Consider the following 27,989-nt stretch of genomic DNA (forward strand, 5'->3'; position numbering starts at 1 on the left):
TAACATGTAAGTCGGGTGCACTTGATTTGGCAGACCACAGCGCTCTGCGAGGAGGCTCTCACCCTGCATTATTCATCATCTGCAAACAATATGGAACAACAACCCATATATTAGAGTATCATATCGCCATGTAAGAAGGAAAAGGAGAGCAGTGCGCAGCGACTTTGACATTTAAAATAACTTCATGATCCGAAAGTGAGAAAGGATTATTAAGGGTCAAACAAGCTTTCATGTATTTGCAGGGAGTTTATTTATTTTCCTCACGATTAAATCATAAGCAGAGAAAAATGTGAATTATTTTAACTTTTTTTATCCAATTTAAATTAAAGACACTTACTGACGTTAATTGTAACTAGTATCTAACACGAGGCATGTGAATCGCATATGTACATCATTAATTGGATTTCATAACTTCAAGTACACAGAACAAGTGAAAGTGTCAAACATATCAGCTGGCCTCAGTCAGTGAACAATCTCGATTTAAAAGACAATGAACAAAAGAAAAATATTTAAAATGAAATTGTAACTGGACTGCCATTAAAATGTTAATTTATAACTATGTCTAACAATGGCTTGGTGACATTAAACTGCTGGGCATCCAGGAAAAAAATAAAACACAATCGTACTAAAGAAAAAATATTTGATTGTGTCCCTTTATGCATGTGCATTGTGTGAAAAAGTACATTCTAACAGAAATCTGTCAACATTCAGTCAGTAGACAGTAAACATTCAAATACCCTTTAATAATGGCAATCACATGAGAATACATTAATCAAAAGAGCCCACTTCAAGAGAAAGCGACGGTCAGAATGTAGCTTTACAATATACAAATAAACCGGATAGAGGCTTGTAATCGATATGGAAAATATACACCAGCCTAAAATAAAACGCACATTTCCAAACAAACAACACACACACACATACACACACAAAGACAAAAAGGCCATCTCCAGCGTGTCTAGAAGAAGCTGGTCTTCAGCTTGATGGTGGGCGCGGCCTGCACGGCGGGCTGGGCCAATCGGGCGGCCTCGCGGGCCTTGCTGCTGGCCTGGTTGGCCCTGATGGCCGACTCCAGCCGGGTCTTGAGCTCGGGCGCCGCCCCGATCACGGTCTTGAAGGCGGCGGGGTAGAGCGGGCCAATGCGCATCAGGTTCTGCAGGGCGAAGTCGTGCAGCGCGCTGGAGGCCGGCGCCGCCTGGGCCATGGTGTTCTCGTCCAGCAGGTAGGAGATCAGGGTCGGGACCAGCAGGGCCAGCAGCTGGACCCCTGGGGGGGGGCGGGGATGGAGAGAGGGCCGTTCGGTCTACTGTGCATTCGTTCGTTCGTTCGGTCAAGCCCTGGCTGTCTGACGTTTACATTTTGAAATCAATGTTTGAAATTGTATTGAAGTTCTGTTTGTTTAAACAAATTTGACACACAGATTGTCAATATATGCATACAGACTAGTAATGTACACAGAGATTGTCAATCAGTTCACGCGCGGATTGGCCATGTATTTGCACAGATGACAAAAACGTACACACAGCTTTCAAATGCCCTTCTGTTCAAACAAATAACGGAGAGAAATGGACAACCCTGTATAAATAATATAATATCTGTTGTGAATGGCCCCACATACCCCTGTGTAACTCGCTATAATAACACGCTTATTTCACAAATGTTACAAAGGTTCACTGAGCCACTTGATCATCGTGATGATCACATGATCTGTCAATAAATTATAAGCGTAACAACCACAACAACAACAACAACTCAAAGCTTTGAAATAGAATTTTTCCGATGCCGATACCAGCATCGGGAATTCTTTCATCCTCCGTTCAAGCTACCAAGTCAGAAAAACATAGATGCTCACGCTTCACTACAAGAATGCAAATGTGCTATTTTGAATATAGATTATAAATGTAAATTGTCGACAGACAGTGAACCGACTATACATTGCAGTCGTCGTAAGAGAACCCTTCAATAAGAACAAGTGCTATTAGTAGTTACAACGGTAGACGCTGTATCGGTATAAAATTACAATAACAATTAGGGCATTTAGCAGACGCTTTTATCCAAAGCGACTTACATCGGTTAATATACACATTGACACACCAACGGCAGAGTCAACCATGCAAGGCGGCAGCCAGCTCGTCAGGAGCAGTTAGGGTTAAGTGTCTTGCTCAGGGACACATCAACAATCAGGTAGGAGGGGCTGGGGATCGAACTAGCGACCTTTCGGTTACAAGGCAACTGCTCTACCTCCTGAGCTAAGCCGACCCGATATGCTGCACGCTCGGCATCGGCCGAGACTCAAGTTCAGGAATCGGAATCGCGGAGGTAATAATCTCTACTTTAAAAGGAGGCGACTGTGACCCACTTACGGTTCTGCTCCTCCCCCATGCCCACCAGGTTCTCAAGCACCCTGACGCCCTCCTGGACGGCCTGCAGTTCCCCGGCGGAGCCCGGCCGGCTGCGCTCCACCGCCTTCAGCTTCTCCACCATCGGGGGCGCCAGGGCGTGGATGTAGGGGGTGGCCAGTGCCCGGCTGGGGTGCTGGAACACCGACAGCAACAGCTGGTAACACCGCGTCTGGACCTGTCCCGGTAATACACAGACACAGACCGACACACACACGGGATTATTATGGGTCAAACAAGCGTTCATTCTTCTTATTTCTTCACGATTAAATCATAAGCAGAGAAAAATGTGAATTATTTTAAATTTTGTTATCCAATTAAAATCAAAGACACTTACTGACGTTAATTGTAACTAGTATCTAACACGAGGCAAGTGAATCGCATTTGTACATCATTAATTGGATTTCATAACTTCAAGTACACAGAACAAGTGAAAGTGTCAAACATATCAGCTGGCCTCATTCAGTGAACAACCTCGATTTAAAAGACAATGAACAAAATATTTAAAATGAAATTGTAACTGGACTGCCATTAAAATGTTAATTTATAACTATGCCTAACAATGGCTTGGTGGCATTTAACTGCTGGGCATCGACACACAAAATAAATTGAGTCAGGTGTGGAGATCATTGCCAATGATCTCCACACCTTCCCCCACGGATGCCGGGGGGGGGGGGGGGGGGGGGGGGGGGGGGGCGGTCCCTCACCATGGGGTCGCTGGAGTTCAGGGCGTTCTTGAAGCGGTCGATGCAGCCCTTCTGCAGGACGGTAACTCCCACCAGCTCGCTGCTGGCGGACAGCAGGAAGAGGGTGATGGCGGTCAACATGCTGACCTCGTCCATGTCGGGCCTGGAGTCATCTGAGGAACACACATGAACCAGAGCAGTCACTCTCATGTCAAGTGTAAAATAGCGCTGGTTATATTGTTTGATGCTTGAGATAAAAGCATCTTACTAAACCAGGAAGGAATACATCCTTAGCGTTGGCAGCCCCAGGATCAGTGGCATTCGCACCCCTAACCCTATCAGTGGGATTGCAAATGGTGAATGGACTGCATTTATCTAGCGCAATTTACAATAATACCTTACATTACCCTATTCATACACAAGTCACACACCGACGGCGGTGTCAACCATGCAAGGCGACAGCCAGCTCGTCGGGAGCTGTTAGGGTGTGGTGTCTTGCTGCAGGGACACCTCGACATTCAAATTAGCAACCTTCCTGTTACCAGCCAACCCGCTCTACCTCCAGAGCCACATGCCGCCTAGAATTGCCACATTCTACCGGCCGAGCCACACAGCGCCCTGGAGGTATGTCGCCGCGGTGTGCTGCTCTGCGTTCTCTACCCACCGGGCTGGGAGTACTCGAGCACGGAGGCCAGGCTGCTCCGGACGAGGCTGGTCCACTGGGTCTGGGTGCTGTCGGCCCGCGCCAGGGGGGAGGTGATGACGGTCTTGAGGCCCTGCAGGGCGGCGGACACGGGCACGGGCACCGAGAGGTCGGCGTTCTTCAGCGCCGTCTCCCGCAGCACGCCGGTGATGAGGAAGAGCGCGGTGGGCAGGATGGTCATGCTTCCTGAGAGCGAGAGCGAGAGCGAGAGAGAGAGAGAGAGAGAGAGAGAGAGAGAGAGAGATTACCGCTTCATAGCGAACAACATGTTGACTTGATGAAAACATTTGTGTCTCTTAATCGTTAACAATGCATATACAAGCTCTGCCACGTCCACACCCAAACAAACACAACAGGCTAGCCAGTCCAACAGCCTTCCAAGCATAGACTTTTGTCTGCCAAATCAAGTCTTGTCAGTACGACAATCTTGTATTTATGTTTTAGTTGTAGTGGTGTAGTGCGTGTGTGTGACTGTGTGTGTGTGTGTGTGACTGTGTGTGTGTGTGACTGTGTGTGTGTGTGTGTGTGTGTGTGTGTGTGTGTGTGTGTGTGTGTGTGTGTGTGTGTGTGTGTGTGTGTGTGTGTGTGTTGTGGAGCGTGCGTCTGTCGATCTGTGTGTCTGCGTGGGGTGTGGGTGTGTGCAGGCGAGGGGGCTTGTGTCTGCACGTGCGTTTCCAACTGTATGTGCGTGCGGGTGGCTCCGGGCCTCACCTGCCGGGGTGCAGAGCGAGGGCAGCTCAGCCAGGATGGACACGGTGTTGGCCACCAGGCAGGCGCTCTCTCCGGGCAGCCGCTGGGGCCTCAGGGCGGCGTGGCTGGGGGACTCCTTCACCCGCGTGTTGAGCTGGGGCAGGTGGCGCACCAGGATAAACACCAGCAGCTCCATGGCGGCAAACACCAGCGACTTGCCCGGCACCAGCTCCCCCGTCTCGCCCCCCTCTCCCAGGGCCGTGGGCGGGCCGTCCTTCTCCCCCTGATGCTCTTTGCCTGAAGAAGAGAAAGTAACACACTCTAGTGGAGCTCCATATAGAAACAATGTACAGGCACCCTTTAGTCTGCCAGAGGATGCTTTAGCAAAACATCCACTTATGTGGCTGCACAAACAAACACGTCTTTAACCTTTAACCTTTTTGTGTTCCTTTATGTCCTGTGTTTGTGTGTGTGTGTGTAACTGTGTGTAGGTGTGTGTAACTATGGGGAGCTCTTTGTAGCTCCACAGGTCGGTCTGTCTGTCTGTCTGGCGGCCTCTGACCCTGCTGGGTCCTCTGCTCTTGGAGGTGTTCCACGGCGGCCCTGATGGTCTCCTGGACCACGGCGGTGACCTGCAGCTGCACGGCGGGGGGGTCCCGGGTCAGCAGCAGGCGGTGGAGGACGTTGAGCAGCTCCACGGCCAGCAGCTGGGGAACACACGCAGGCACACGTCAATTGATACAGACCCAGAGTAGGGCCGGGCGATTGGTCGAATTTAGATCACGGTTTTGATTTTGACGTCAAACAATCACAAAATTAACATAATCGAGTTTTTTAATTTATTTTTAATTGTTTTAATTTATTTAATTTCATGTTTTATAGAAAGGGCAGAACAGCTGATACATATCTGTATATTATTTTAGATTGGAACTTTTTCTTTTTGACCATTTTGTGTATTTTTTTAAGGCGAAATTTCAAAGTTCTCAGTTACAACGTTTTTTTTGGGAGAGACATGCTGAATAAATACAACATGTTTTCAAACTCAAAAATAATCGTTCGAATAATCGTGATTTCAATGTTGACCGAAATAATGGTGATTATGATTTTTCCCATAATCGAGCAGCCCTAACCCGGAGTCTGTATTAATGACCCAGAGTCTGCCTTCGCCACAGGGCGGAAAGATCCAAAACTCGTGGCGGTTGTCAGGGTAGGAAGGCAGGTAAAGGGGGGGAACATTCGAGAAGGTGGGGAATAGAGGATGTAGGTGTGACCATATGCAATTATTTTGAGTAGTTGGCAACAATACGAGGGAGGTCCATTAAAACCCAATTAATTGATTAGAAGTTTAATTTTAAGTACCGGCACTTCGTAGTAATTGCTTGAGAGTGGAAAGAAACAACTTTTATTCTCCTTTCCGAAGATACATCCGTGAAGGTCCACCAGAATGACGTTCAGAGTACATTATGCCTCCGGAGGTCGAATGTGTTTCAGAGCCCTACACTCTATAACTCTCATCCCCCCCTGGCCCAGCTCCAACGGGCCACTGGTAGCAAGCAACGCTTCTATAAGTGTAAAAACAGATTAACTGTGCAAATGTATATAGACCGCAAGAAGACTAAGCTCTTAGACTGTAAAATGATACATACTGTACTGTTCACGAAGCTGCAGGAAAAACCGAAGGAGTTTCACATAGCTCCGTCTCTAATGTGTTCTGCATGGCAATTATCTCTCCTTCTGAAAGCTGATATTTCCAGAGCTGCCCTTGACTGGTGTCCATGCATGCTGTAACACTCTGGACCCGGGCCCGTACCTGGTCCTCTGCGATGTGCGTCTTGGCGCACGGCGAGTCCAGCAGGGTGCACAGGCCCTGCAGGCACGACGTCACGTTCTCGATGGGCTCCTCGGCGCGTGGGAAGCAGAGGAACTCGATGCTGACGCCTGCGAGAGGAGACGAAACGGACAGCCGAGGGTCAGACACCAGAAGGACGTCTGGTTGTTAGGCGTGAATACATGATGAGCTTCAGCGCTATTCGTGCCGGCGTTGGAAATGTGTTCCGCTGGAGCCCGGCGTTGAAGCTCAACTCGGTGTTGACGCTTCTTGGGATTCTTTCGCCCCTTGAAGTCGCCCCCAAAGTTCAAACTGTTGCAACTTTGACCTGGTTGAAGGCTACCCGTCGAAGTGTGTCCAATCAGATTACCGCTTGTGGGACTTTCTGAAACAGAAACTGGACCTAAACGCCAACAGCATTCTTGATGCCTGATCCTAAATACAGAGTTTAGAGTTAAAAGCAGGGAAATCCTATATTATGAGAGCGAAAATCTATTCCCAGCAACAAAACTAGAGCCAGTGCATTGCTGGATGCTGATCTTGTGTTGAACGCTTTCGGGATGCATGCATGTATTTTTCGGATCGGTGATACGAATATATAAATGAACATCAACTTCATAAGGTTTGGTGTCAATGTAGAATCAAGATCCCTCCATAATCCTACAATTATGTGGAATGTGTGTTTCATTGAAATACCGAGAGGCACAAGGTTGATGAAGCTTCTGGTATCCATTCCGGAATGAACATCTCCACAGCTCTATTTTAAGATCAGATACCAGACATCAAAGCACGCCAGGACTCATCTACACCACAGTGTGTGTGTGCGTGTGCGTGTGCGTGTGTGTATTGTGTCTCTTTACCCAACATGAGATGCATTCTGTCCTTGACCAGGTCCTCGAAGCTCTTGGGGGCCACGGCGGAGGAGGCCCCCTTGGGGAAGAACCCAGGGGCCTTGGTGGGGTCGGGCGGGGGCTCGATGGGCTCCTGTCCGGCCCCGAAGCCCGTGCTCCTCAGCCAGAGGGCCACGGCGTGCAGCACAGGGGCCCAGGAGCCCCGGTAGTGGATGCGGGCTGTGTCGATGGTCTCTGGCGTGTAGAAGGCCCCGCCTGCAGCCACACACCCCAACAGCAGAGAGGCACCCGGTGGGGTTAGTAAATACAGGGTAAATGGACTGCATTTATATAATGCTTTCCTTACCAGTGGACACTCAAAGCGCTTTTATTTAACATTGCCTTACATTCACCTATTGATGCACACATTCACACACCAACGGCGGTGTCAACATTGCAAGACGACAGCCAGCTCGTTGGGAGCAGTCAGGGTGAGGTGTCTTGCTCAGGGACACCTCGACACTCCGAGCCAAGGATCGGAATAACAACCTGGTTAACAGCCAACCCGCTCTACCTCCTGAGCCACACGCTGCCCATTTAGTGATGGACTTCAAACGAACAAGGGTGTCTGATTATAATATGATCGTTCCCTTTGAGCCCGGCTCGTGTTTTTTGCATAATCAAAAAGCACAGGGTTGTGTAATTAGCTGTTGGGTTATTATTTGCACAGGTCAGTGCGTTCACATGCGGAATGAAGTAATTAGTGATTAAAGACTAGCGAGTGTAGGAGAGGGGGTGTTAAATGTACACTCGACTTGATTCACACCTTGGCATCTCTACCGCACTCTAAAATCGAATCAATAGCACAGTCAAAAGGGCAAGGCACTCCCGGAGTACACAGAGAGAACTGGACAACACGCTTTATGCAAATATGTAATGATGAAATGCGACGGACAGGGGGTATGGGAGCCTGGGATTCGTTGGGTGTGCGGTGCACGCCCTCGGGGGACGGAGGCGGTACCTTCAGGGGGCAGCTGGCTGGAGAACTCGGCGGGCAGCGTGAGCAGAGCGTAGTCCTGCAGCATGGCCAGCCACAGCCGGCTGAGGGAGGGCAGCTCGGGCTGCACCAGGCTGATCAGGCTGTCTGGGGGCAGCACGGCCCCGCCTAGGTCCTCCTCCTCCTCCTCGTCTTCCTCACCTCCGCCGCCACGCGCCGGCGGCTCTGGCTTGGACTCCGCCTCCTTCTTGATCTTCATGGCCACCACGTACACCTGGGGGGGGGGGGGGGTTAAGACATCCTGCAGGTAAGCTGGTGTCGGCATCAGAGATCGAACACAGCACTTTTTCGACTGGATGCCAAACAACATAACCGCTGCGCTATTGAGACTATAGTGTTGTGGAGGCATGTGTATCTTAAGTGTATGTGTGTGTGTGTGCCAGGTGTGTCTTTGCATGCCAAGTTTGTGTGTGTGTGTGTGTGTCTTTGTCTTTAAGTGTGTGTCTTTGTCTTTAAGTGTGTGTGTGTCTGCATGTGTGTGCCTGCCAGGTGCGTGTCTGCCCGTGCCTGCATGCGTGTACGTGCATACTTTAAACGGCTCTGTGTTGATGTGTATGTTTGTGCATGCATGTGTGCGTGCGTGCCAGTTGTTTATGTGCATGGAAGGTGTGTGTGTTTGTTTGCCAGGTGTGAGTGGTTTTTGTGTGTGTGCCTGCCGGATGCGTGTCCGCGCGTGCCTGTGTGTGTGTGCGTGCGTGCGTGTGCATGTGTGTGTGTGCGTGCAGACTCTGACCTCAGCCCAGGCCTTGAGCACGGCCAGTTTCTCCATGGTGGTGGCGCTCTCGCTGTACAGCCGGCTGGACGAGCCCTCCCCCGCCTGCACCTTGTCCAGCGAGGACACCAGCAGGGTGTGGACGCGCCGCAGGTCGTTGAGGTCGCTGACCACGCCGCTGCCGATCCACGTGCTGCACACCTGTCAATCACACACGTCACGATCCTCCTCCTCATCAGAACGAGGTCACAGATGCACGATTTTTTATTTTAGAGAATGATCCATTTAATTATTTTAATGCGTCATTAAAATAATAAATATATGTTGTTGGTTACAAATTGTATAAACTATAAAAGATGAAATGGTCATGAGATGGTCCATCTCATGACCATTTCATTTTTTATAGTTTATACAATTTTACAACATATTTTTATTATTTTAATGATGCAAATGCTTCTCATAAAATGTATTCCGAGCTTCAATATTAACAAAATTGTTCTGGGCAACGAGTTGAACTAAAGGGTTACATTATGCACCACTAAATTATATTTATTGATGTATAGTTATATTATTATATATATATATAATCAAAATTCAGGGAAAAAGAAAGCTCGCTGTGCATCAGTCAATCTTACTACACCGACACTAAGTCAACACTGGGAGCCACAACGTTTAATTAAGCTGCCTGTTTGGCTGCCAATTTAGGACGAAAGCAGGAAGTAGAACTTGGCCAAGGGGGATCTCTGGATCTCTAGATAAGTAGTTTTAGGGTTGACCCAAACCTCACCAGTGGGAGACAGAGGACATGCTTCCTAAAGTAACGGCCTCTGGTGAGGAATCAACTGGATGGCTGGCTGGATGGCTGACTGTATGGCTGGCTGTATTGCTGGCTGTATGGCTGGCTGTATGGCTGGCTATATGACTGGCTGTATGGCTGGCTGTATGGCTGGCTGTATGGCTGGCTGCATGGCTGGCTATATGGCTGGCTGTATGGCTGGCTGTATGGCTGGCTGTATGGCTGGCTGTATGGCTGACTGTATGGCTGACTGTATGGCTGGCTATATGACTGGCTGTATTGCTGGCTGTATGGTTGGCTGTATGGCTGGCTGTATGGCTGACTGTATGACTGGCTATATGGCTGGCTGTATCGCTGGCTGTATGCTTTCCATCAGCTTCCCAGAGCCACGTCTTCCTGCCTGCTGTTGTATTATGCATGTAACACTGCCTGACACTTTTATGCATCTCTTTCTATAGCGGCCTGTGGGCGTGCTGCCAATCCCCCCTCTGGGAAAATGCTGTGTTAAAAATGGCAGAGTGAGTCACTCTGTACAGTGTAAGGAAGGGAACACTCGAAATAAAGCAAAGGGGTCAAGCTCAGACACACACACACACACACACACACACACACACACAGAAAGAGAATCAGAGAGCGAGAGAGCCAACGAGAGAGAGAGAGCCAGCGAGAGAGAGAGAGAACCAGAGAGAGAGAGAGAGAGAACCAGGAGAGGCAGGGGAAACCTTTAAAGTGAAGTGCTACATCCTCCGCACAACAGCCTTTGCTGCCAGAGCACCGGCACAATCAGCTTCCAACGGTGACGATGACTCACTATGCAGTGTTATGCACTATGCAATTTGCTGCTGTGGCAGTGCTACTGTGGACCCATACAGTCGTAGCACTAATGCCTACCGCCGTATGCAGACGACAGGTCCATTTAGTTTGCCTCATGCCGCTAACGCTCCGGGCGAATACATGAAGGACACGTCATCAAGAGTTGAGGGAGGTCCTCCATCGGGTGCCTCTTACCTGGCATGCTTTGGCCGTTATGTCGGACGGGGTGTCTGGAGAAAAGGCAGGTCTGAGGGCCGCTCCGACCTGCAGGATCGTGCAATTAGTGGTTAGCCTTGAAGCTGCAACTGTTGCAGTTGTTTTTACAAGAGTAGAGCCGCTTTGCAAACAGTTCAAATCTGTAACGTATGCAGAATGTTTCACCGAGCCTGCGAGTGACTCACGTTGGCCTGGTATTGCTCCAGGATAACGTGTCCGGGGAACTCGGGCTCTGGCGCCGTGGCAAACTTCTTGATGATGTCCTCCAGGGCCTGCAGGCCGGCCATCCTCAGCTGGTTGCTGTGGTCTGTGGCCGCCATGAAGGCCATGCGGATCAGGTCTGACAGGTGGAGTACCAGCAGGTCCCCTGCAACCCGGGGGACACATGGGAGAAGACACAGGAGGTACAGGGAGAGAGGTACAGAGAGGTACAGAGAGGTACATAGCCGTAGAGAGAGGTACAGAGAGAGCGGTAGAGAGAGGTATAGAGAGGTACAGGTACAGAGAGGTACAGGTAGAGAGAGATACAGAGAGAGAGAGAGCGGTAGAGAGCGGTACAGGTACAGAGGGGTACAGAGACAGAGAGAGAGAGAGAGAGAGATACAGAGAGAGAGAGAGAGATACAGAGAGAGAGAGAGACAGAGACAGAGACAGAGAGAGAGAGAGACACACAAAGAGAGAGTTAGAGAGAGAAGCATATGTGAAACTCAGTGGATCAACGGCCTTTGACCTTGAAGGGGCTGGGCGGGGGGGGGATAATTGAGAACATTTCATAAAGGACAGATACACCGGCGTACAGAGTGGCTCGTTCACAGGGAGCATTTATTTTTAGCCGTTGCGTTGGAGTGTACCAATCTTATGTAAACGCCGGCTTCTCTCTCTGACAGCATGAGCAGCCTTACTCATCATCACTAGCCTGGCTCCACCGTTACATGCTGAAACACAGAGGAAGAGCCAGGGTGGCCTCTTCCACCACTGATGGCAGAAAACCCCCAAAAACATTGGTTTCAAATGAGCTAACCTTCAGACCAGAATGGCTAGGGCGAACGCCTCTCTTTTCGCCTTGAAGCATTCCCCCCCCCCCCCCCCCCCCCCCACGAAATCGTGCAGTAGAACAAAAAGTACACTTCGACACACTCAACTGGAGGAAACCAATTACAAGGGGGAGCCCTTCTCCTTCAAATTGGACTATTGTTTAGTTCTCCCAGAGGAATGAGAAGAAACTAATGAGCCGTCACAACAGCAGGTGACAAATCACAAAAACCTAGTAAGGCTCCAGGGGTACCGGAGCCAGGCTGTCTGGTGACGGGGGGGCGGACGGGACAGGACGGGACGGACGGACGGGGGGGGGGGGGTTCGTTGAGGGATACTGGAGCCAAGCTGTCTGGTGACTAGGGCTGAACGATTTGGGGAAATAATCGAATTGTGATTATTTCGGCCAATTTTGGGATTGGGATTGCGCTTTAGTACGCGAATTCTCTTTTTAAAGTTCCTTACGTTCTGTATTATTCACTCTTGAAAATCTTTTTTTAAATCACAGCCTTTAGGATTTGCTAATCGCATTCTATTACATCGCGTTGTTGGTTTGAATTTGATTAATCGTTCAGCCCTATTGGTGACTGGGGGGGGGGGGGGGGGGGTGTTTCATTGAAGGGTACCTTTGGGGTTCTGCGCTCTGAACGCGCGGGCGGCCGCCAGGTCGAAGTGGGCCTTGTTGGCGTTCTCGCAGAGCAGGATGATGCGGCACAGGCAGTCGGCGGCGAAGACGCGCGTGACCCAGCGCGGCGCGACCGCCGAGGGCTTGGCCTTGTCGTCCTCTCCCAGGCCCGTGAACATGATGTCGTCGTCCATCTCCGCGTCCTTCTTCTCAGAGTCCTCGTCGTCCCGGCTCGCGTTGAAGGTCACGGCGCCGCCTCCCACCTCTGTGGGGTCGGCGAGCAGATGTTTGTTTTTTTATCGTCATAGAATGATAGGCCTTCGTGCTTTTTTCCCTCTGTGTCGTTCGTCGGATTGATTCGACGCAGAAAGACACAAGGTAGAGATCCAGGTCTGAATTTAAACTTGTGAATTCACTTCCCCCTTCCCTTTTCAATTTAAATCAATTTTAATCTGGCTTCTGATGTCAGCCCGTCTTTAAGCGTTACCCTTCTGGGCTATGCCATTACTAATTGAATATGTGCTCGTTACAAATTGAATTATGTTCGGCTCAGTTGGGCGAATCGCACCGCGGCGTTCCCAGACTATAGAGTTATCATCAGCCAAGAGTCCCCCTGGCTGCCGGGACATTGACCTTTCTGCAAGCACGTGGACACAAACTGTGTGAAGAGACCGCATACCCACATTGTGCAGAAAAGGCCTACTCCCCACTGACCTTTGAAACCCAATCTAAGTGGAAGGAGGCTGACCAAAAAACGAAAAAACACTACCTCTCCTACATATCTCAACGAAAGGGCCTCGCAGCATTACTAACTAGTACTTCACCTGTGGTGGCGGCCAGCACGTCCTTGCACAGCTTCAACCAATGGGAGAGCTTCTCTACCGCCAGCGAGGACAGCATGTGGCCCAGGGTGTCGTGGACGTCAGCGCACAGCTTCCGGTCCGTCTCCCGGTCCAGCATGCCGAACAGAACCCCCTCCAGGCCCGTCTCCGTGATGTTGAGCTCTGGGCCGGGGGGAGGGAGAGGAAGGGAGGGGCACATAATCAGAGCATAGAGGGAACACGCCGTCACTCGCTGCCCCCTGTCAAAGGGCCGGCCTCGCCTCTGCGGTCCAAGGAGGGGGGGGGGGATACAGAGGGGTCGAGCCTCCAGATGGTGGAGGTCGGAGCCGGGGGAGGGCGAGCGGGAAGCGTGAGTGTGGATGCCAATAAGAGTCGGTGGCGGAGCAGACTCTCCGTTACGGCGTTCTTACACCTTTTAACTGCGAAGTTGGCCGAAAATAGCGTGAGCGTTTGCACGGAAATTACATTTAAAACACTCGCAATCCCACGGTGATTTTATCATGATTATGTTGGATAAAGTCGGTTAGACTTGAAGGTGCTGTAGTTAGATTCAACAGCTATTATTTTAGGGTGATTTGTTAGAAATAGCCCAGCCATTCTGCAGCTGTTAGTGAGTGAAATGCGCTGTGGCAATAAGGATTGTAATAATAATATTTGTGCAACAAATTTTGATTTTAGACCGCTCCAGGCACATTTCTGACCGTTCAAGGTATCTCTTCCCTGATTGGTTCAGAGACCTCCATCTTGCGTGTCAATCAAAAGTGCATGAATGCCAGACTCCTCTTTGGCAGAGAAACATAGTGAGCGAGGGAGCAGAGAGGTGGGGGGGCCTCCTCCTGGTTGTTTATCTTCAAAACCCTTCTCTTCAGCGCTCCCTCTTGAACAACTCTCGAATCCCACCTACCGCAGCGTGTTGGTGTATCCACGCGGCGGGGGTAGCATGAGGGCTCCACTCGTACTCACTGATGCTGCCGCTGCCGTCCCCGGCCCTCTTGGCCAGGCTCATAGCGTAGGCGCAGACCTCGGTCGCCTCCCTCTGGGCCAGCTGCCTCAGACACGCCACCGCGGCGCGGCGCAGCAGCAGGTGAGAGCTGCACAGGTGGACCTGCGGGGGCGGGGGCGGGGGCGGGGGTAAACGACGACTGAGTCACCCGAGATCAGGCCAACAGACCGCTGGAGAATAAGTCCCGCCTCCGAGCGCTCCGGTTCCCCCGGCCAAATGGCACGGTGTTTTTGAATGGTCGTACGTAACAAACTCTGCAGGTGGCGAGGGAGTAAGACACTGCGTCCCGTTTTGGACCGCACACTTTTCCCATCTAGTTTCCCCTCGTCGTTTTGGATTGTCGGTGCCGTTAAAGTAGCATTAATAATCGTTTATTCGTTACTTTAACGGCAGCGAAAATCCCAAAACCCAGTCGAAACGAGATGGAAAAAGTGTGCGGTTCAAAAACGAGACGCAGCTTTTACTTCTTCGCCACCTACAGAGTTTGTAATGTACGATCGTTCAAAAAACCCCACGTTGTTTCCCAGAGACATTCGACCGAGGGAACCGGGATCCTCGGCGGCGGGACTTATACTTCGAAAGGTCTACGGGCAGAATGGTGCTGGGCCGATTCTTACGCAGAGGCAGGGCACCAGGCTTGACAGGTTGACGTGGCGCGGGGCGAACATGTGCAGCTGCTGGAGGCAGGAGATGGCCGCCGCCTGCACCAGAGAGTCAGAGTGATCCTGCATGATGGCACAGCCCACCAGGCACGACGAGCGGATGGTGGAGATGGTGGCACCGTTCCCTGGAGAGACAAAAACACTCAAGGGTTGAGAAAATCGAGGGGATAATTGAGCCTGTTTATGTGTGTTGATTCACGTTGCTTGAAAAAAAAAAAAAAAAAAAAAAGGAGATCACACTGCCACCTGCTGGACAATCTACCAAACAGCTCAACATGAGCTCCCATTATATCAGGACGGCTGGTTACCCTGCAGCTCGGGGCCCACGGTGGTGATGAGGGCCCCCAGGCAGCGGCCCAGACACTGGTGCACCTCCGTGTGGGAGGGGGGCACGGTGAGCAGCAGAGTGAGCACCAGGGACAGGGTGGGCTCCACGTAGCCCCGGTACATCGGACCGCTGGAGTCCACGATTAGGGCCAGCGAGTGCAGGGACCAGGTCTGAAAAAAAAACAAAAAAAACCCCACACATTTTAATTGAAGTGGACGGATGGCGAGGGAAATCCTCTTTGCTGGGACGCCGCCGCCGCCCACCTGGACTTCGTGGGAGGAGCCGTCCTGGGCCAGGGCCAGCAGGATGCTGACGCTGGTCTTCAGGTGCTGGCCCGAGCCGATGCCCCCCACGTAGCGGTGCAGGCAGCCCAGAGCCAGAGAGTGGCCCGTCCTGGACACCACGTCCCGGGCAGACTTCAGCCTGGATGGGGGGGTGGTGTAGAGGGGGCGGAAGGGCAAATTGAGAGCATTGAAACAATACGAAACAATATGATGGATCCAATTAAAAGTGGCTAAACACATGAAATGAATGGTCGTGATCTTGATGCTATTGCAATTAAGATAAAAAGGCAATACAAACGCGGAACACTGACGGAGCCTGAACACTTTCAACAGAGGTTATGTGTTCAATAATTGAGTCTGGCCCTTGCGATGGGGTGGGCGGGGGCAGATTAGGGCACCGAGAATGTAAGGGGCAGAGGGACGCCTTGTTTAATGTTTTATTATCAAAATGATTCTACCGAAGAGAAAAGTATTTGTGTATTTCTACAGTGGCCGGTCTACACGGTCTTTGATTTGAAACCCTTACGGACACTTTTATACTGTTTACTACGAGTTAGTGTAGGCTTTTGATAGCCAATCACGCGCTGACAGATCCCTGCCAACATGATTGGTCTAAAGAAATATGAAGCAAACGAAAAACAAACTGCCCGTTCACCCAGATCTGAGCTCGTCCGCCATCAGAGTTTAGTGACCTAAAGTCGGATATGTTAGACCACTTTGCGATAAACAGCGGCCTACTTGTCGAAGCTGTACTGGGCCATCCTGGCGATGAAGGTGGCCTCTCCCACCACCTGGGCCATCCTGCCCAGGGCCTCCCCAGCCGCGCAGCGCAGGATGGGGTTGGGGTTGTCCAGGGCCCCCATCACCAGGGCCAGGGCCGACTTACGCACCTCCTCCGGCCCCAGGGTGCTCTTGTTCTCTGCCAGGCCCTGGGTGCAGGATGGAGAGGAGGAGGAGGAAGGAGGGATGGAGGGAAGGAAAGAGGGAGGGAAGGGGGGAAGGAAAGAGGGAGGGAGGGAGGGAAGGAAGGAATGAGGGAGGGGGAAAGGAGTGATGGAAAGAGGGAGGGAGGGAAGGAGGGAAGGAAGGAAAGAGGGAGGGAGGGAGGGAGGGAGGGAGGGAGGGAGGGAAGGAAGGAAAGAGGGAGGGAGGGAAGGAATGAGGGAGGGGGGAAAGGAGTGATGGAAAGAGGGAGGGAGGGAAGGAGGGAAGGAAGGAAAGAGGGAGGGAGGGAGGGAGGGAGGGAGGGAGGGAAAAGGGAAGGATCGGAGGAAAGAGGGAGGGAGGGAAGGAGGGAAGGAAGGATAGAGGGAGGGAGGGAGGGAGCGAAGGAAACAGGGAGGGAGGGAAGGAAAGAGGGAGGGGGGAAAGGAAGGAAGGAAAGAGGGAGGGTAGGAAGGAAGGAAGAAAGGAAAGAGGGAGGAAGGGAAGGAGGGAGGGAGGGAAGGAAAGATGGAGGAAGGGAAGGAGGGAAGGAAAGAGGGAGGGGAGGGGGAAGAAAACAGAAGAGGGAAAGATGAGATAAGAGCGAAGAGGAGGAAGAAAGGAGAGGTCGCAGCTGAAGGCGGGTCATCTGAGTAATGACTGGAGTCTCTCTCCCCTGGAGAGTGAGACGTGGGCAGGCGTTCAGTCTTGGCTCACCTTGAGGGCACTGAGTACTGCGGTGAAGATGTTCAGCTGCACCGCCTGTTGCCGGATACCCTTGGCCTGCTTGATGCACTCTGCAAAGTGGTCCAGCATCTGAAGCCTGCGCTCCACAGAGAGGACACTTGTGTTAAACGGTCCCTGAGCTAGTAGTACACATATTGATAACACATTGGGTGCGGGTTCGTCGAAAATCAGCAGGCCACAGAAAAGCACACGTCGGCATCAATTCTACCATTGTTGAAAATCGATCGGGGATCGAGGAATGCAATCCTAAAGTCTGCATATTAACGAAAACTTAACTGATTCACATTTTAATTCACTCACAAAATTTTACATAAAAAAAAATATATATAAGAAACGGAACTTCTTAGAGAGGTGAACCATGAACAGAAAATGTACTCAACGCAGCAGAGGGGATGAAAGCTGATGTTGCACCACAGTTGTCCAACACAGTTACACCAAACCCCCCCCCCCCCCCCCCCCCCCCCGTCGTCGGCGCTCTCTCCCACCTGTGCTTGAAGGAGACGTGCGGGAACACCACGCCAAACAGGGCCACCGAGGCGTCGATGACGGACACGCCCAGGGGGAGGGGCCCCGGGACAGCCTCGCCCACCGGGACGCGCAGGTAGATGGAGGAGGGGTCATGCTCCAGGGCGCCGCTGCCCGACGCGCTATTGGGCTGCAGCTACACACCCCGCGGCAGCACATTGTTACCATGGTGATGGTCGTCATGACAGCTGTGTTACTACAGTTAGAACCGTCACGACAGTGTTGCTATAGTTACAGTGGTCATGACAGTGACGCTATCCTTATAGTCGTCATGACAGTTGTGTTGCTATCCTTATAGTCGTCATGACAGTTGTGTTGCTATCCTTATAGTCGTCATGAAAGTGTTACTACAGTTATAGTCGTCATGACAGTTGTGTTACTACAGTTATAACCGTCATGAAAGTGTTGCTATCCTTATAGTCATCATGAAAGTGTAACTATAGTTATATTCGTCATGACGGTGTTGCTATAGTTATAGTCGTCATGACAGTGATGATATAGTTCTAGCCATCATGACACCTGTGTTACTACAGGTATAACCGTCATGAAAGGGTTACTACAGGTATAACCGTCATGAAAGGGTTACTGTAGTTATACTCGCCATGAAAGTGTTACTATAGTTATAGTCGTCATGACAGTTGTGTTGCTATAGTGAGAGTCACCATGAAATGGTTGCTATAGTGATACACCTAAACCCGCTACGTATTTCATGGTGGAGAGGAGTGTACATGTGAGCAAAGTGAACCCAGAGTCATCCCCAACCGAAGACCTCGAGCGTTACCTGATCCTCGATGGACTTGTGGTCCGTCTCCTGCAGCCAGGAGCCCATGAGCACGCTGTCGTCATAGTGACACAGCGAGCGCAGCAGCGAGGTGGTGGTGTTGGCCGAGTTATCCGTCAGCGTGAACTCGGCCACCAGCTCTCTCAGGAGAGCGTTGTAGCTGCCTGTAGGAGACGGAGAGCGATTCAGATCACACCTCAAGGGGCAACGGCTAAATACGCCGAAGAACTGACCCTGAACATTCAATGTGGTAATCAAAGATTCCCCCGTGTTCTCTACTTGTTTATTTCAACATACAAAATATAATCCCTGTATATTGTTAGCCTCATAGCATTATCGCCCAAGTCATGTTTCAAGGTTCCTCTTGTATTTAGCGTAAAACAAAAGCTTAAGATGACTCTGATTGGCTTAGGCTATAGCCAATGAGGAGAAAAAAAAAGCAGCATTAGCAGAGTAGTTAGATATAACAATTTGGCTAAAATATGACTTGGGCAAATATGCTATGCTAACAGGAATACATCTGGGCCTCTATTAAGGTGACATTGAATTGGGTGATTTTATAGATATCAATTGGATTAATCCCATCCTTTGTCAGGGGCACACATTTTGCGTACATAAAAAATTGAAAATGACACCTAAAAAAATAGTTCATATTCTGGCCCACAGTAGGACTGAGTGCACCGTCGGGCCACCGTACCTTCATAGGTCTTGGGCGGAAGCAGGGCCAGGATGTCGTACAGCCTCAGCCTCACCATGGCGGCGCTGGCCTTCAGGTGAGCTCCGTACACCTTGATGATGGCCGGGACACTGCGAGCAACACACACACCACCGCAGCAATGAGGAAAGACGCTTATCAAGTCTGCTACATGCTACGACTTCAGACAGCAGAGCACGAAATGGGGGAAAGTTTACATTTACTTTTAGGGCATTTAGCAGACGCTCTTATCCAAAGCGACGGTTCATACCCATCCACACACCGAAGGCGGTGTCGACCGTGCAAGCGACAGCCAGCTCGTCGGGAGCAGTGAGGTTGAGGTGTCTCGCTCAGGGACACCTCGACACTCGGGGTGTCCGGGGAACGAACTAGCAACCTTCCGGTTACAAGTCGACCCACTCCATCTCCTGAGCTAAGACGACCGCAAGTCTTCCAAGACTAAGCAATAATGGAAAATGGTATGCTCCTGAACATAATTCTCTCAAAACACAGGCATGCTTGCGGAGCCGACAATCAAATCAGGCCTATAATTCCCACAAAAAAATAAGACAAAAATCAACAATTCATTTTGCACTTCACCGAGGGCATGACCATCACGCCCTCACTGTTCCCTTCATAGAGGGACTCCTAGACACCATGGGGCCTCCTACTCACTGCGACAGCATGGTCATGGCGCACTCGATGGGCGTCATCAGCCTGCGGATCACGTCTTCCGTCAGCAGCTCGGGACAGTGGGCCACGAAGCTCCGCATGGCTGCAGACCGAGGGGGTAAAGGTAAAGGTGAATGAGTCACGAAGCACAGGGAGGGGGTAAAGGTTAAGGTGAATGAGTCAGGCTGCACAGGGAGGGGGTAAAGGTAAAGGTGAATGAGTCAGGATGCCCAGGGAGGGGAACAGGGGGCGTCTGGAGAACGACTGGGCCGATGTTCCCGTACCGCACAGGGCTCCGGCGCGGCCCTCCAGGGTGACCTGCCAGGTGAAGGAGTCCCCCCTGGCCTTCTCCGCCTCCAGCTCCTTCTGGGAGCGGGGGAACACGTTCCTCCACAGCAGCAGCATCTTGGGGAGGTGGTAGCGCACCAGGGAGGGGCCTGGGGCCGCAGCCAATCAGAAGACAGAATGTTTAGCGTGTGACACGTGAAAGAGTGACCAAAGACGGGAAGGATCAGGAAATCGCTTTAGGAAACACAAAACACCGGTAAATGCAGTTGATGATTTTGATTGGCTAGAATCAGATTCGAACCAATCAGATGCAGCGGCCGTCTCACCCAGAGTCATGAGGGACCCCAGCAGCAGCCAGCCTGCCTGGGTCCTCTGCAGGGACAGGCGACTATTCTGGGCTGCTGTCCGCAGGAGGTCCTCTGCTATGCTCACCACTAACTAGAGGGGGGGGGGGACACAACGTTGTAATCAGCGAACGTGCCTGGGAGTCATCTTACTGAAACCATCAAAGTTCGACTTATGGTTTTGATTTATCTTTTACATATTTACTTTGCAGGAAATGCCTATATTGCAGGAAATGTATAATTGTAACATTGATTTTTGTGCTAAAGGTTGGAATGTAAAGTGATTATGGTGAGGCGGGGCCTCAGTACAGTACGACCACTAATGATTACGGAGATATAAACCTCCATAACTCTCTATGCATATGTATATTGTGAAAATACAGACATATGTTCTGTATAATTTGTTTTCTATTTTTAGCAAGTACATTCTTGTACTTGCTGCTGTGGCACCCATCATTTCCCATCCATGATTGTTATTATTAAGGATCGCACGCACACACACACACACACACACACACACACACACACACACACACACACACACACACCTTGCCCTTGCTGTGGGGGATCCCCAGGGGGCACTGGTGCACCCCGCCCAGCAGGGCGGCGACGGCGAAGCTGTAGCCGCTGACGGCCTCCGGCGAGCTCTTCAGGTTGTTGATGCGCTCTGCGCAGCGGTCCAGCAGAGGGGTCAGCTGATATGGCAGCGCCACGGCAACGCAGCGCAGGCACCACGCCGCCGCCAGGCGCGCCGCCATGCTGGGGTGGAGCAGGACGGAGGTGACGGTCTCCAGGAGGCCTGGGAGGAAGGGAGGGAGGGGGGGGGGGGGGGAAGGAGGGAGGGAGGGAGAGGGAAGGAGGGAGGGAGGGAAAGAGGGAAAGAAGGAGGGAGGGAGGGAGGGAGGGAGGGAGGGAAGGAGGGAGGGAGGGGGTGAGTGAGTGAGTGTTGGGGGGGGAGAGTGAGTGAGTGAGTTTCTCATTTCACTGCACACTTGTATGAATGTGACGAATAAAACTCTTTGCTTCTTACATTTACATTCAGGGCATTGATCAGATGCTTTTATCCAAAGTGACTTACAATAAGTACATTTGTCAGAAGAGAAGAAACAAGAATATATCACCGTTGGTACAGTAAGGATATTCGTAGAGCCAAGAACCAACAATTGCTAGGATAACCCATTCCCTGTATAAAACAATGATGGCTAAGGATAAGAATCTTGAATGTAAGGGCTCCCCTGGTCCCCCTCCTACCGATGGAGGGCTCCTGGATGAGGGGCGAGGCGGTGGCGCTGAGGCTGTGCACCAGGCTGCCCAGCTCCTTCAGGGCACACACCATCACGTGCTGGCTGGCCGACACGTCCGCCGCCCCGGCCTTGTTATCCCCGCTGGGGTCGCTCACCACGGCCTCTGTGGGGGCGGGGAGCGAGGCGGTGGTGGTCGTGGTGGTGGTGGTGGTGGTGGAGGGGGACATGGTCAGTAAGGTGAACAATAACAATACACGGTAGATGATCATTAGTGGTGGCTTTTTTTGTGACTTAAACGCCGTTTACCAACGCACAGCGTGGAGGGAGACGGTGACCTTGCCGATGAGAATCTGCTGAGCTTTGAGTTCCGTCAAAGTGATTCGTTTGAACTTGCACCGCGGCAAGGTTTTCCTAATTAAGAGCAGCTCATTTGGGCCAGGCCACCGTAGCGTCCATCACGCTACCACTGTCACCACACGCAATCGAATGGAAACAAAGGCTAAGGAACTGGGGCACCACACCCCTGAAACACATCCCTCTGACCCCAACACCTTGTTGTTATGTTCCCTTAACCATTATCACATCAGAACAGGTTTGCTGTGCTGTCAATACACAGTTAATACTATCAGGGGTGTGATTTAAAATATCCACCAAGGTTTTCTGGTGTTTGTTGTACTTATTTATTAATTAATTAATTGTTTTGTGTTAAATAATTTAAGATTGAAATATATTATATTATCTCGTTATTTTTTAGATTTGATTTTAAACAAATTAGAACAATTATTCAAATCTTTGATGAAAGGGGATCTACAGGATGTTTGACTTTTTTTGATCAAGTGTGGCAAAGTATGCGCAGAAGGTCAGTGTGATTCTGTTTTTCTTATTGATCAAATCGACTACCAAACCACTGAAAAGCCAATGTATTTACAGCATCGTAAATCTGCACACAAATGCTTTTTTTCTGCAACTAAGAGGTGGCAATAAGAAAAAGATTGAATTACACTGGCCTGAGTCGCCTTATAATTTAGAGAGAAGAGGATCAGATTAAAACACAAAAGAAGGAAGCCCATATATAATATTAAGAATATCTGTTATTATTATTATTTGTATTAATATATTATAAGTTAATTATTTCATCGCCGACCAAAACATAACAGGCACGTTATTCTAAACGAGTAGGACTCAGGTCATCAACCATTAGAGAGCAATAGAGCTCTGATTATTGCTACTCTCTGATTATTGGATTTCACCTCTTATATTTAGCCCTTTTTTATGCTAAAAATACTTAAATTAAGGGCCTTTACTTGGGCTCATCAGTCTTCAGAAAATAAAACTATAATATCCAAGATTATTAAATCCTAATTGCTGAAAGACTCAGTGGATATGGAGGTGGACTTGATCCATGGCTGTACCAACATCAAGACAGAATCCAAGAACAAACATGGCATTGTGAGACTGCATTGGGACACGTGAATGTGTCATCTTTTAGGTTTCAAAGCAAATCACAGAGTAAGGATCATCCTTTTGTTATGGGGGCGGGGGGGGGGAGGGTTAGAAACATGATTGACAAGTCATGTAATGTAGAGGAATAAATTCATGTGCAATAAATTGGACAAGGAACTCTTTCAAATGTTATGGCTTGATCGGGGATGGTGAAGGGACTACTCAGCTTAGTTTGCATGCGAGTGAGTGAAGAGACGCATGCCAGCTTTCTTGCAGTGTATGCTAAAGGCTAATGGTAGCTAAAGACGATAACTGACACTTAGTGTTTGCAATAAACAGGCAAGAAGCCCGGCACGGCCTGAGTCAGCAAAATGGCAATAGGGTGAATTTTTCATGACAAAAGGGAACTATGATGAAATTGTATTCTTTATATTATAACTTTATGGAAAGGGCAAGCAAAACAAAACAAATCAACCAAAATAATAAAAGCATGCAACATGCAGGAAAGATGGAAAACCCAACGGAACACGCACACAAATGCGCAACACCACACCAGCAAACCATGCCCGAACTGAAACAATAAAAGCATTTTGAGGTGAAAAGGGGAGAGAATGTTTCAAACGAAAAGGTGGAGGTAATAATAACAGATGAGTACTTACTCTGCAACGCTCTGAACCGTGACACTTCCCCCCCTTCCTCCTTACCCACAGCCCTCATCTGCTTGCCGATGGCCTGGCAGAGCTCCATGCCGGCGGCGATCTGGGCCTTCTCGCCCAGCAGGCCGCCCAGGGTGGCCCGCAGCATGAAGGAGACGCAGCGCCGCGAGTACACCGCCTCGACGTGCGTCTGCGTGGCCCGCGGGTGCGAGACGAGGTCCAGCACGTGGGACAGGAACGTGGCAAAGTTACGCTCCAGCCACTGGCCGCCCAGCGTGGTCACGAACACGACGTAGGCCTGGGAGGGGGCAAGCAGAGTGTGGGGGGGGGGGGGGGGAATACTGAAATACTAATGACTCTCCAATATTTAGTTTATTGGCAAACTTGTGCCAATAGTAAGCCAATAAGTGTGGGAGGAGGCGGCCCACCTGCGTGACGCCCACCCGCACCTCCCTGCTGATGGAGCCCCCCCCCTTCAGCATCTCCCCGCCACTCTTCAGGAAACCCGAGCCCCCGCGCAGGAAGCCGGTCGCCATCAGCTCCAGCACCTCCTCCAGGGTGGCCCGCTTCACGTTCTGACGCATGACTGCGGACAAGCGGGAGACAGCTGGCTAGTTAGCACACGAGCGAGATGGCTAGCTAGTTAGCACAGGAGCTAGAGGACTCAGAAGAGGGAACGCCAAACACTGGACCGGTCTTAAGCTGTGAACAACACACGATGAGCTCTCGACATCGGTGGTACTATTTGAAACCTGAAGGTTGCTGGTTCGATCCCGCCCTCGAGTGTCGAGGTGTCCTTGGGCAAGACACCTAACCTGATGAGCTGTGTGTGTTTAAAAATGGTTGCAAGTCGCTTTGGATAAAGTGTTAACTAAATGCACTAAATGTAAATGTAAGCCACTTCAACCACCACACTGTATTAGTGGTACGAGTTAATAGCACTCCGGTCTGTTGACTGGCTATATTCCGCCAAGCCAACCTAACCACCTAGCGCTGCGTTGGTCGCTCATCGTGTTTTGACCGCTTTACCACCACAGAGGAACCGTACCTGCTGCTTGCTTGGGCATCAGGGCTGTGGCCATGACCGTCCCCAGTAGTTTGGACACCGCTACACGCACACCATAGTTGGAGCCTTCCAGGGCCTTGAAGCACAGCGTGGCCAGGCTCTCCAGCTCCGTGGTCCACATGAACACAGCCTCGTTCTGTAGCTCCAGCAGGCACTGCACAGCATGGAGGAAAGGAGAGCATGAACTAGTGATCGGACGATATCGGGCGATATTTGCGTTTTTTACGTGTATTTCCATTGGCCAATTTTTTTATTTGTAAATTGAGTGAGCAAAAGCAGTATCGGCTCCAAACATCAGCTCAAGAAAATCGGTATCGGCGTATCGGTCATCAGCTAAGGCTGATGAAAAAAAAGAATTAATCGGAAACAGGTCCTCCCCAAAAAAGAACGGAAATACACTTGCACTTATCCAAAACAGTGGTACTAAGTTTAGATTCTTCACATATAGATGACTTTTGAAACGGCAGAAGCACTTACATTGATGTTACAAATCTATACACAATATATCATACATTTGTACAACGTTGATGTATTATGCAATACAATTACATTAGATGTACTTTAGGTCATCTACTATATGCATTTGTGTTCTAATTAATAATATTACTAATCATGACTCAAAAATGCTGCCACGATTCATCCGTCCTGCCTCCTCGTCAGCACTTCTGCCCGACGCTGATGGACATAATACCATGGTTGAAGGGCAAAAACTGACCTTGGCTACTGCACAGCGCACAGCCATGGAGCGGTCCGTGAGCAGCGAGCGGGCGTTCTTGTATATGTCCCTGTGGCAGGAGGCTGCGGCCCCGCCCAGTCCACAGAGCACCTTCTGCAGGCTGATCAGTATCTCCCCCCTACCCTGGGACTGGAGAGGCACCGGAGAGGGACAAGGGCACTTGGATTTTGAGGATTTTATCATTATTATCACACATTCCTGTTTTTTCAAAACTAGCTTTACCTGGTAAACCTGGTCCAAGTAATGTTGTGTTATTGTTGCTCGCACTTATAAATTGATCATTATAACAGCCTGTGTGGAAGTTGGTACTGTCTACCAACAATTATGAGTGTTTTTTTTTTGTTTTTTTACATACATTATGAGAGAAGGGTTATTCTCATTAATTAACGTAAATAAATAAGAACATAATAACTTTTTATTACTGCTTTATAATAATGTATGGTATTGCACGCTGTTAACAGTGCTCTTCGTTATTCAAAATGGACTAATACGGCTCAGACCTTGTTGTGTATGAAAGGCTCACCTCTGCACCCTTCAAGGCCTTCAACATGTTGTTGATGGTGTCAGGGAAGGAGCTCCCCAGCATTCGGCCCATCTTCTCATAGAAGGCCCCCACACACGCCACGGCAGCACTACCAAAACAAGACAGTCCATTTGACAATTACATTTAGCAGACGCTTTTATCCAATGCCACTTACAATTAGTACATTTGTCAGAAGGTGAAACAATATATTGCTGTCGGTACAGTAAGAATGTTCATAGAAACAAGTGCAAAGCACCAACAATTGCTAGGTTAACCCATTCCCCATACACAAAGATAGCTAGGATAAGATTCTAAACAAGTACTATTTTTAAGTGCCAGGATGTACAAAATAAAACAAGTGCATACAATTGTCATAAACAATATAAAATGACATAATCAATTCAGACTACAAAGTGCCACTATATTGTACGATTGTATACTACACTGTGTATGGTTTAATAGTCGATATGCATGTAACAACTGACGCTGCTTTGCACCAGAAGGCTGCAGTATTTCGAAAGAGGATCCCTAGCACTAATCCTCCCTTTTAAATACTATCATCATTCGACGGATTAAAACGTATCTCATCCTCTAATAAACCACCGTGTGGGCACACCCATTATACACCAACCGCAAGTTTGAGAGGTTTTGGCCTATAACTTGCACAGATGACCTTAACACTCAATCGCTACTGCAGGCAAAGATAACTGGCATGAAACTAACTCCTATGAACAAATATAATAATGATTTATGTTATTGGGAACTCACAGTTTGGTTGGCAGGTATGCTGGTGTGTCATCTTTGCTTTTGATAATGTCATTACACTTGTCCAAAGTTTGGAAGACAGTGAAGGTGTCGCCGATGCTGTAAAGGGTTGCCAGGTTCTTGGCCAGTAGTTTCCTGGTCGGGGGTCCAGGAGCACTGCTTATCAGTCCTGTCAGCTGCTCCACCAGTTTCTTCTGCTTTTCCTTCACGTCCACCTTTTAGACAGAAGATTGGACCATTTAACTGCAATGCAATGCGCCGCAGTTTATCTGATCAGCGCACAATAACAAACGCTTAATATACAAACTCACCTTATTGGCTGCCACGAGAACTTTATCCAAGAAGCGAAGCCATTCAAAGATGAAGACGGGCCTCTTGGCCTCGGTGATCTGGGCCAAGGCATCCTCGTTGAGCAGGAGACTATGCGCCAGCTCCATGTCGAACTACCAACCACCCAGGGCTCTGAGGAATCGGATATTTCCAAGGACGAGCGATGCGGCGACGCCAAAACAACCTCACCCCTGCATTGAGATATCGAACACGGATACACGCCATTATACATTATTTACATTACACTCTATATTCTTGATCCATGCATCCATTCACGTCAGACCTTTAAAACCCACACAGCGCCAAAGGTAGCTGTGACACATTCATCAAAGTTGGGTGAAATACCTCCTCTACTGCACTGTGTGGCGGAAGCAGAAAGTGGTGCGATGATGTACCAACCGTGTTATGTATCTGTGCTGTGTATCGGGCCCTAACCCGGCATCAATAAGGTAAGTATAGTTAACTCTATGTTGCTGACAGCGGTCTGTCCGACCCTCCAGCTGTGGAGGAGATGGGAGGGAGCTACAAATAAGCTAGCTTCGTTAAGGAACCGGCTGGGTTCTGTACTATCGTACTATTGCGAGACAAACCCGGCTCTCAAATCATCCCGGGTGTGTTGTACAAGGAAAGCATGACATTAACAAGACTTAAAAATCGGAAACACGAGTCATTTGTTTATCCTACCTGTCGATCGCTTAACCAGGGATGAATATGACGACGTATCATTGGGCAATGGAGGTGTTGC

The 27,989-nt window shown here is 49.8% G+C and overlaps 1 protein-coding gene across 2 annotated transcripts; it reads right to left on the reverse strand.

Annotated features, from left to right (window-relative positions):
* Positions 1-233: 233 nt before the first annotated feature.
* heatr5b (HEAT repeat containing 5B) lies at positions 234-27,985 on the reverse strand. 2 transcript variants are annotated; one of them, XM_079729576.1, is made up of 36 exons: positions 27,929-27,985; positions 27,226-27,435; positions 26,918-27,129; positions 26,150-26,258; positions 25,606-25,755; positions 24,873-25,044; positions 24,253-24,410; positions 23,873-24,122; positions 21,733-21,888; positions 21,030-21,280; positions 20,464-20,575; positions 20,134-20,286; positions 19,853-19,952; positions 19,181-19,290; positions 18,484-18,647; positions 17,663-17,838; positions 17,148-17,253; positions 16,245-16,435; positions 15,486-15,645; positions 15,203-15,392; positions 14,850-15,019; positions 14,193-14,334; positions 13,212-13,391; positions 12,389-12,652; positions 10,916-11,097; positions 10,710-10,778; positions 8,927-9,106; positions 8,158-8,407; positions 7,167-7,412; positions 6,289-6,416; positions 5,041-5,185; positions 4,500-4,775; positions 3,750-3,974; positions 3,107-3,258; positions 2,364-2,577; positions 234-1,266 (listed from the first exon to the last, which is right to left on the reverse strand). In XM_079729576.1, the coding sequence occupies exons 2-36, from the start codon at positions 27,349-27,351 to the stop codon at positions 959-961; spliced, it is 6,177 nt and encodes a 2,058-aa protein (XP_079585702.1). In that variant the 5' UTR covers positions 27,352-27,435; positions 27,929-27,985; the 3' UTR covers positions 234-958. The 2 variants fall into 2 exon arrangements, with proteins under 2 accessions (XP_079585702.1, XP_079585701.1); XM_079729575.1 differs by having other exon boundaries at positions 23,828-24,122.
* Positions 27,986-27,989: the final 4 nt, after the last annotated feature.

Source organism: Pollachius pollachius (genome assembly GCF_949987615.1).
Source record: "Pollachius pollachius genome assembly, chromosome: 2".
NCBI classification, from domain to species: domain Eukaryota; kingdom Metazoa; phylum Chordata; class Actinopteri; order Gadiformes; family Gadidae; genus Pollachius; species Pollachius pollachius.